The 10,556-nt window shown below is 34.0% G+C and overlaps 2 protein-coding genes across 2 annotated transcripts; both read left to right on the forward strand.

Moving 5' to 3' along the window:
- The first annotated feature begins 3,933 nt into the window (after positions 1-3,933).
- On the forward strand, positions 3,934-7,801 carry LOC106307379 (dual specificity protein kinase shkB). The gene is made up of 13 exons (XM_013744316.1): positions 3,934-4,376; positions 4,527-4,601; positions 4,678-4,773; positions 5,071-5,156; positions 5,241-5,361; positions 5,723-5,802; positions 5,930-5,992; positions 6,113-6,231; positions 6,436-6,521; positions 6,633-6,754; positions 6,842-6,953; positions 7,041-7,129; positions 7,689-7,801. Exons 1-13 carry the CDS (start codon positions 4,029-4,031, stop codon positions 7,690-7,692), a joined length of 1,401 nt encoding a protein of 466 aa, XP_013599770.1. The 5' UTR covers positions 3,934-4,028; the 3' UTR covers positions 7,693-7,801.
- Positions 7,750-10,556, forward strand: LOC106307378. The gene is given in 5 exon segments (XM_013744315.1): positions 7,750-7,809; positions 7,979-8,030; positions 8,104-8,428; positions 8,680-10,338; positions 10,341-10,556. Coding segments are annotated over 4 exon segments (2,106 nt in total). The 5' UTR covers positions 7,750-7,809; positions 7,979-7,995; the 3' UTR covers positions 10,428-10,556.

The raw sequence follows: 10,556 nt of genomic DNA on the forward strand, positions 1-10,556 counted from the left end.
AAACAAAGCTTTATATCCTGAAACTCCTATTTCTAGCAATTCGAGTTTTCTCTTTCGTGCGGGTACACACTATTCAAATACGGATCCGGGTTATCCGAAGATCCAACGGTGATGAGATGACTCAGCTTTGGATCGACGGATATTATTCAAAGTCTACAGAGGCGCTTATCTGTCAGTATTATCCTTGGTGACTCAAGCTTTCGTTCGCTACATCACTTTAGCGCGGGAAGACTACTCGCTCTATTAGATGGACACGTGTGCAGTAACGTTAGCGAGTGGTTTCAGACGCTATGTGGATCGCGTAGAAAGCGATCCAGCTTCCTCGGTTTGCTAAATATCTATTCAATAATGGGCCACCTTATTGGGCTTAAAGCAAAAGAAAAATCATCTGCTTAAGTCAATAGATCGGCCTATTAGTTCGATGTGCCCTCTGCTTATACAAGTCACTTGTGGGACGACTGGACTAGTCGTTGAAAACGGTAGTAGACAACGGTAGTAGATTTCTACGTGATTCTAAACTTTCCCCTCGAGACCGGAGCTGACGATTATGAACATTTTCAATTTTTCATATAGATGGTAATGAGATCTTTTTTAAAACAGTCATGAGACACCAAACTATGACAAGTAGTATGAACCAATATTATGCATGATAATTGAAACTCAAACTTTTTTGCGTAGAATCATGAATAAATCTTTAATCAAACCATTGAACCAGAAATAATTCTACCAAAATGTATATTAGATTATTAATAAACTATGTGGTTGCCCGCAAATTTGCGGGTATAAATAATTTTAAAATTTTAATATAATATTTTATGTCTTCGATCTGAAATAATATAGTTTAATATTTTAAAACTGAATGTGATTTTTTGGTAGATAATTTTTTAATAAAAATATTTTATTTATTAATACTTTTTAAATTCTAAAATATGATTTATATAGTATTTAGTTGGATTTTTTACATCTTTTACAAAACAATATTTTATTAAATTGTTTTATACCATTATCGTTAGAACATGTATATATAGTCTAATTGGTTTGTATATCAAATTTTTCTTCCATAAAAATTATTAAAATAAAAAACATGAACTCATGTGACAAATAGACCTACACTTGCAACTAAAGTATAAAACACAAAAGTTATTAAGAATAAACATAAATATATATATATATATATATATATATATATGTGTGAATTCTATTAATTTAATAAAAAGATAAGAATATTAAAAATTTCATAAATCTAGGAATGTACTTTTATTCATAATATTCTTTGGATTGTTTTATGACTCATGTAATTTTGTGGTTATTTTGCATTGAAAAATGTTTTGAAAATGATGAACTTGTGAAGAAAATAATATTTTGCGATTGATTCTGATTCGATAACATTTTTATAACGTCTTAGAAAGGAAACTATACAACTATAAATAATTAATAAAATATTTGTAAATTTTATATTTTATGAATTAATTCTCAGAAATTTAAAAATCCTTATAAAGATTTATAAAACCTAATAAGTGGTTTTATAACTCAAGAAAATAATTTGTTATATATGAAGAATAATTTATAAACTTAAAAGATGATTTAAAATTTTATAAAATAGTCCTATATATTAATTTAAAATTAAAAACCATCAATCAGAATTTAGAAAAATATTTTATAAAATTGTTAAATCATTTTTAAAATTTTTTAAATAATTTACAAACATGTTAACCTTATCAATGGATATTAATTTTATAAAATATTTTAGAAAAATATTAAAGCATTTTAATAATTTTAAATAATTTACAAACCAGTTAACCTTCATAAACATTTTCTAAACTCCTATAAATGATGAGAAATTATTCCTTATAAATGGTTTTATAAATCTTTATAAATTTTTTATAGATCTTTATATATTGATTTGTAAACTCTTATTAATGATATAATAATCATTATTGATAATTTGGTACCTTAAAAATGATTACCAAATATTTATATAATTATAAGCTACTATATATCCTTTATAACCCATTAGAAATGAATCAATATAAATGACTTTAATTGTTTTTTACAAAATATATATTAATCATCACAGATGATTTTAAACTAATGTAAATAATTTATAAACTCATTTTTTTTGTCATCTAAACTCTCTATATGATGCATTAATAGTTATTATAATATTTTTATTAGAATTATATGTTTTATATATGCATATTATGACTTATATAGGAAAATAAATCTTTTTACAACTGTTTATAATAGAAAATAAAGCTAGTATATTATTTTTATTAACTACTTTTTGACAACATACTTCATATAATTTATAAATAAACTATTAGTGCAAAAAAAGAAATGATGGAGTATTAAATAGAATTTCCATAATTGTTACCATTAAATACTATAAATGATTATGAGATGAAAAAAAACAATAAATGATTATGCAACTAACATTAATTGGTTCTAGAATTGCTTTTTTTAGATTTAATTAAAATAGAAAACTAAAAATCATTGACCAATGAAATTATAAGGATTTTTCTCGAACTGCATGTATGAGTAGCACGTCACTTATCAATTAATAAATAAGAGGATTTGTGCCAAAATTAATGTTTCATTGGATATTTCAAGAATGGATTCTATTTATCTTATATTTAAGGGCACTTCTCTCAAAAAGCATTTTTTAAGTTTTTCTCACAAAAATAACCCTCAAGAAAGAAAATGACCAAAATAGCTCTTTTTATTTTGAAAATTTTAATATTTATTTTTTATTTTTAAAAATTTGAAACTCTATTCCCAAAACTTCACCCCTTAACTCTAAACCCTAAGTCTAGATTAATTAACCTCTAGGGTAAAAATACATTTTTACCCTTTAATAAAACTTATTTTGGTCTTTTTCTTCATTGATGGCTATTTTTGTGACAAAAACTTAAAAAAAATATCATAGAAAATTTCTCTATATTTAACTGGTTAATATCTTAAATTAAATTTCAACATAAATATATATTTTCATCGGTCCTACATTTAATTGGGCAATATCTTAAACTAAATTTCACCATAAAAATAAATTTTCATTGGTTGAAATAATTGTTTTTCAAAATCTATTTATATTTTTAAAGTGCTTAAGTAATTAAAAAATCCATTTAAATCTCTACTCACACAGATTTGTGTTGTTCTGTTTGTTTTTCGTTAAACATATTTATGTTTTTTATCTTGTTATTTGTTAAATTATGAATTTATTACAGAAAAGTAATTAGATTTGATTATTTGAATAAAGAAAGCGAAGAAATTAAAAAGGGAAATTGGGTGAGATAATGCAAAAAAAAAAAAACATAATTCACTGTCTAACTAAAATTTCACAATCTTTCCTCTTTTCTCTTCCTATATCTCTCTACTTTCTCTCTACGAAACCAATTTCCCTTCTTTTTTAAGCTATTTCACAAATAAACCCAACTAAAAACTCAATTAAGCGTGTTCCAAAAAAAAAAAATCATTTAAGTATATATAAAACCTTGGGTAAAATGATAGGGCAAATCTCCAAAATAGCACTTTTCTAAGTTTATATCACAAAAATAGCACTCAAAAACTAAAATGACCAAAATAGCACATTTCTAAGTTTATCATTTGAAAATTTTAATTTTTTTTATTTTTCAAAATTTGAAATCTTATTCCCAAAACCTCATTTCTCAACTCTAAACTCTAAACTCTAAACTCTAAACCCTAAACCCTAAACTATAAACCCTAAACCCTAAACCCTAAAATCTAAACCCTAAACCCTAAACCCTAAACCCTAAATCATAAACCCCACCTTTTAACTCTAAACCCTAAGTTTGTGACTTTTGATAAAATATTAAGTGTTATTTTTGTGACTTTTGAACTTGAGTGCTAGTTTGGAAACATAAACTTGATTTATTGTTATTTTTGTCTTTCTCTTAAAATGATACACATAAAGCGAATTGGTTGGGCTTGTCAACATTGTTTGTTCTTTCCGTTGGTGCCGTTACAGTTCCATCGACAGCTCATTTTTGCTTACAAGTCCTCGCTTGACCATGACGACGACTAAACCCAAATCGCCGGCGAGATTCAAGCTCGGAAGGCAGTCCTCCCTAGCGCCGGAGTCAAGGACCCCGACGGAGACGGTAACTGAAGATGAGGAGGAAGAGTTGGCTGCGTCTGCTGGAATCGTGGATCCGACGATTCGTCTGATGTATCTAGCCAACGAAGGTGACATCGATGGGATCACCAAGATGTTGGATTCGGGAACTAACGTCGATTACCGCGACATCGATGGACGTACTGCCCTCCACGTCGCCGCTTGTCAGGGACGAACCGATGTCGTTCAGCTCCTGCTTAGCCGTGGCGCTAAGGTTAATTCCATGGACCGATGGGGTAGTACGGTACGGATTTCAAACTCGTTCTGTGCTGTTTGACTTCTCATAGACTCATAGCTCGATTTGTGTTCGACGAATTGCCATATGTTAGCAACTTAGCAAACGTTGAAGATCTTTTGAATCGGATGATAACTGTTCCGTGATTGATCTTAACAGCCTCTTGCAGATGCAGTGTATTACAAAAACCGTGATGTGATTCAGCTTTTGGAGAAACATGGTGCAAAGCCTACTGTACGTGTCCTCCCTTCTTGATTTGATGGATGTTATTGCTTTTATGATTAATTTAAAATCGTTTTGTGGTTTTTAGATTCCTCCTATGCATGTTCTAACTGATAGAGAAGTTCCTGAGTATGAGATTCATCCTACGGAGCTTGATCTGTCCAACTCAGTCAAAATTTCAAAGGTAAGTAGTTCCACTGCCTAAACTTGAGTGTTGTTTCAATTGCTTTCTTTCTAAATGTCTTTAGTAAGAGTGTTCGCGTTGAATGAATGAAAGTTCCACATCACTAGTTGGAGAATTAATGAACGTAATATATAAATGTTTCGGAGCCAATCCACTCATTGCCAATTATTGTTGGTTGGAACTTGGAAGTCCATAAAACTTAACATATAGCTCGAAGTTTAGGCTTTTCCAACAACTCCTAGTTAGTTATAGGAAATGTATACACACACTTGTCATTACCGTCTTTGTGCTCGATAGGGTACCTTTCACAAGACTTCATGGCGTGGAATTGATGTGGCGGTTAAAACCTTTGGAGAGGAAATGTTCTCGGATGAAAACAAAGTGTGGGTTGACTTGACTACACCTATATCTTTTTGTTATTGAAACTAATTATGCGTTTAAGGTTTTAATGGCCTTCTGGTATCCAGGAATGCGTTCAGGGATGAAATTCAACTGCTTCAAAAGATACGCCATCCAAATGTTGTCCAGTTTTTAGGGGCAGTTACTCAAAGTCATCCCATGATGATTGTCACAGAGTATCTACCTAAGGTACTCTTTCTCAATCAGGATAAACACGTAGATCTTTAAAAAGTGAACATTTAAAAGTTGGAGTGTCCTATACATATCCTGAGGCAATATTGGGTTGAAAAGATCTCAAAAGCTTACAAAATATGTGAAGACATTTTTGTGAAAATCCTTTTGAGACTAACAATAACTTTCTCTGTTTACCAATTTTAGTGCTACTTCGACCGTTGGCTATGACATGAATGTTTATTCTGAAAATGTTTCACATCCGCAAAATGCTCAGTTATAATATAGTCCGTAGTCTTTTCGTCTACTGCATGTCTTATTTTAAGAAAATATCACTGCATAGCTTTTAGTTTTTTTTGTATGTGGCAATTATTTGTAGGGAGATCTTCGACAATATCTAGACAGGAAAGGGGCTCTAATGCCAGCGCAAGCAGTGAAGTTTGCACTTGAAATTGCTAGGTTAAGTGGCTATTGTCTTTGTAGGGCTCATCTTGATGCATGACTGATTGCAAGAAACATTACTTTTGATTCTGTGGCTTCTAATTATCTGTATTGTGTTCTTTCAATTTTTTTTTTTTTTTTGCAGGGGAATGAATTATTTGCACGAGCATAAACCTGAAGCTATAATCCATTGTGACCTAGAGCCTCCGTATGTTTTCCTTTTTGGTTGTTCAAGTTATATCTTTACAAAATGTTATATGTTCAGTTATTACTATATTGCATATCCAAAAAATCCGAACATTTCTTATTTGCTCGAGTAAGATAACAGAAACATACTGCGGGATAATTCGGGACATCTAAAAGTTGCCGACTTTGGAGTCAGCAAGTTGCTGGTAGTTAAGAAGACAGTTAAAAAAGATAGGCCTATTACATCATTGGACAGTTCTTGTAAGTTTTTTTTAATAATATGTGATACTTTAATCTGCCATGTCTTGAGCTAGCTTAGAACTGCTAGGTAACCTTGGTTTAGCTTTTGGTGTTTTGTTGTCTAAAACCGAAATTGGAAAAATATTGTGGATTAGATCATAAATTGTATGTTTTGGGATCGGTTTAAAAGCTGATGAAACTCTCGTTGTCGTTCTTGCTACACAGTGCGATACATGGCTCCGGAAGTATACAGGAATGAAGAGTATGATACAAAAGTAGATGTATTTTCTTTCGCTTTGATCTTACAAGAGGTAAAGTAACTGAGAGAGATATGAGACTTCTTTATAAATACTGATATGTTCACAGAGCACAAAGTCTTGAGGCTAATAGAATGTTGTTGGTGGGGTTAACAAACTAAACAGATGATAGAAGGTTATGTACCATTCCATCTGAAAGAAGAAACTGAAGTTCCTAAAGCATATGTTGAAGGTGAACGTCCACCATTCAATGCTCTAGCAAAATCATATCCTTTTGGATTAAGAGAGTAAGTTGTCCTAAACAGTACCCCATGTTTTAAACAAACATATCATGAGTGCTTTTTGAGAAATTCTTACGATCTCTCCATTTCCAGGTTAATCCAGGAGTGTTGGGACAATGAGGCATCAAAAAGACCAACATTTAGAGAAATCATCAGTGTTTTGGAGTTGATAAGTGATCGAATTGCAAGGAAGACGAGCTGGAAGGTTGTCACACTCTCTCACTCTCTTATTCACTGTATCTCTCGCTATCTAGTATCAAAAGTTTGTGAGACGCTTTATGATTACGAACAGGTAAGGCTAGGAAGGTGCCTTCCAAGGATCAGATTGTTTACGAAGCGAGATTATGTGAATCCCAGTAGTTACCGTTCATCCATAACCAGGTGACCCCCCCAAGAGGAGCTTTGTGTTTTCTTCTTTACATTATATACTTAATAAAGAGGATTGTGGTTTTGCATGAAATGGAAGAAAACAATGTCAAATTATATATTAACCTTTTTGTATTGATGACTGTTTTATTCTGAACCTAAATTTGAACATGGTGTGTATTATTATTACTGAGGAGATCTAATATCTGAATGGTTTTAACTTTTAAGACGTTAAATTAACACTAACACTGGTTTAAACTGTTCTCAATTATTGTTTACGTCTATATACTAGTTAGAATCCATGAGGTGATAGATCTTTGAGTATTTATCGTTAAAATCCATGACTACTCGTACAAAATCTTAAGAATGGTACAACAGCGGTATAGAAAAAAAGGACCTCGAGCCGATAAAAAGGCTTGTTAGTGGGAAAAGTGTGTTCAGAAAAATAGATGACGTCTAGTCGACAGTAAGTATTTTTTATTTATTTATCCGTTCAGTCATAAGTCAAATCCAATCTCTATTTTCTGACTGATGTAGATACCAAAGCTTTTGAAAAAATTCAACATCATTGCAGATAAAGAAGAAGGCTGTAGAGGTAGGTGTTACTTGCAGCAGAAGGCAAATTAGCGCGTGAGGAGGAGACCTAATGGTTAGAGACTGATATATATAACTCTGCCTCAGCATTTGGGGGTTCGGTAGCTGTCTCTTGTCGCTTTCACTTCTTTTAAATCATCAAATTTTTTTTTTTTTTTTTTAAATCGAAAAAGAACGAATATGTGAAAGAAAGCGCCATTAGAGTGAGAAAGAGAAACTCTCTCGGCGGGAAACTCTGAAACTCTTCTTCTCTCTCTCTCTACTCTCTAGCTCGTCCCCTTGGTCCCATGGAGGAGGCTGACTACGAAGGATTCTCCATCAGGTGAGTGTTTGATATTTTTTTTTGTTTAGTATATAGATTGCGATTTTTATTTTATGTTTTATTGATATGGCAGAGAGTACACGCGTAAGGTTAGGAGCGTTGATATGCGGAAATGCTGTCCGTTCCCCGGCGAGTTTACCGGAGATTTTATTCAGTCGCTGCTTCCTCCGATAACTGTAACCAAGTTCCGTTGGTGGTCTCATGAGCTGACCTCGCTGCTAACGAAATCTCCGGATGATGATCCCAAACCGGCTTTTCGACGAAAGGCCAATGCAGAGTCTACACCGTGTAAGAAACGCTCCATCGGTGAAACGATGACGAATGATCTTGTGTTGCAGAATAACAAGATTAAAACCAAGAAGCTAGATGATTCCTTCGATGCCAAAACTGACAACAAGGTTCATTTTTATATATATAAAACATTCAATAACTCTATGTTGCATAATCTTCAACGTGTTTGATAATTTATGTCGATTTTGTACCACGAGTTTAGCTAAGTGAACTGTTTTAGATGTTGATGTTGGTTTTGTAGTGAAGGATAACCTTAACCGTCTACAGTGTTATGTTGGCTTTGTTGTTTTAGCTCATAATCATTTGAAAGCCTTCTTGTAAACTAACACTAGTGACTTGTGACGCAATTTGCATTCAGGTTAATAGCTGCCAAGAACAAGCTCGACAAAGAGCGGCAGATGATGGGAAATGCAGTCTTGGGAACAAAGAAAGATCTCGTGTTATGTCTCCTACTATGAATAATGCTGGAGTGCGATGCTTCTCTTACACAGATGAAGAACTGTTTCCAGATTCTCCCAGATCAGTCAGTCAAGATTGTGATTCTGAGTTTCAGACTCCTGGAACTTTGAAGGTGGCTAAAAGGAAAGTTTGCTGGGTGAGGAGTCTTGATAAGTCGAATGTTGATGCTCCTCAGTGCGAGAGGCAAGTCAGATTCTCTTTACAACTCTGCTGCTCGCGAATGAATCGGTTAAGCCTATGTTCTGCGGCAGAGGATCAACCGCCTAAGGTTTTGTCAAACGATAAGACCAGTGAAGATATGCTGGTAGAATCCAGGAAACTAAACAAGTCTCAGCCTGTGGTTTCTGAGAGAAGGTTAAGTCATGCTCGAGCAAAATCTGGCCCGTCGTGTTTACCTGGACCACATCTCACTCTGGAAAGAATTAAAGATGCATTAGATTTGGAGAGAAAGAGGCATTTGGCGCCTAACCAATCACCTGTCTCTACTTCGAGTGAGATCCATTACAGAAGTTGTTCGTCTTCCTTCTCTCAACCTGTATCATTGCTGAACCAATCACCTTTTGATCCACTTCTTGTAGAAGAGGCCATCTTAGAATTACCTCTTAATTTACAAGGTGAATTAGTAGAAGCAAATGGTTCCTCTAGATCTGCAGCTGTGGAAAATGATGTTTTACTGAGTAATTTAGTGGACTTATCCAGGGGAAGGAAACATTCAGCTGAGCCAGCACTTGCCATAGATGTAGGAAGGCCCCCTGTGTATAATGAGAAACAGTATAAGTACTATCCAGCTAGGCTAGGCCTTGATGAGACCTTCACCGAGAATGCGTTTTTCATTTCAGATGCTGATGATGGAGAGTGTGGCCACACAATCAATCTGCCAAAGGAGGAAGCTCTGAATCAGAACCTAAGTAGCAGGCATATGGTTGCAACACCTGATGGTTTGTGTTTACATGACACTCAGTCAACAATGCGGCTGATGGGTAAGGATGTTTCCGTTAAAACAGGTTACTCAGAAGGCGAGAGGATCATAGCATCAGATGCTTCTATAGATTACTCCTTTCTGGAGAGCTATGCTCAACAGAGCTGGTTATGGCGAACGACAACACTTGGAGAAAGTCATTCAATCACATCACTGGATAAGTCTTGGAACACAACTCTGCTGTGTGATACTTCAAAGGATCACTTTCCTATGTTTTGTGAATCTCCCCAAGTCAGAACATATGTTGTTCCTGATTCAGAATTGCCTCCCACAGTCATGTATCCGTGTGGCTCGCTCGTCTCTTGTCCATTGACTGATAAGGATCTCTACTTCCATGAATCTGGTTTAGGACAGCAGCTAAACAGTGTCACATTCAGCGACCAACAACTACCTTTTCTACCCGAAATTGGTGGTCTGCCTTCTGCTTACAGAAATAATGGTGTTGTTGGTCTCTTACCTGATGTTAGAGAACCATCTTTCGGTATTCCTTTTACTTCTACTGCACAATCACAGCTTCATTGGCCACAAAGTTCCTTTGAGAGCTCTCGTTTTGATATCTCTTCTATCAATCCATCTGAACTCAATTAGTGTCCTTATATGGGTCCAAGTCATCATCTTCTTACATAAAGGTGGGAAAAGCTCAACTAGTGTCTCGTTTTGATATGTAGCTAGGCTTGTCTACTGTGATGTTGATTGTATATTGTTGGGGACTTTGATGTTAAAACGGTCTCTATACATTTCATGGACCATAACTATCAATCCATTGATCGAAACACATTTGGTTTTGATTTTGATTA

The sequence above is a fragment of the Brassica oleracea genome, chromosome C8, assembly GCF_000695525.1.
Source record: "Brassica oleracea var. oleracea cultivar TO1000 chromosome C8, BOL, whole genome shotgun sequence".
In the NCBI taxonomy this organism is placed as follows: domain Eukaryota; kingdom Viridiplantae; phylum Streptophyta; class Magnoliopsida; order Brassicales; family Brassicaceae; genus Brassica; species Brassica oleracea.

Bases quoted from the DNA above. Each gene is read 5' to 3' on its own strand.
- LOC106307379 (XM_013744316.1), top strand. From the start codon at position 4,029: ATGACGACGACTAAACCCAAATCGCCGGCGAGATTCAAGCTCGGAAGG. The intron at 5,803-5,929 runs GTTAAGTGGCTA...TTTTTTTTGCAG, and splicing joins TTTGCACTTGAAATTGCTAG to GGGAATGAATTATTTGCACG. The intron at 5,993-6,112 runs GTATGTTTTCCT...GTAAGATAACAG, and splicing joins CATTGTGACCTAGAGCCTCC to AAACATACTGCGGGATAATT.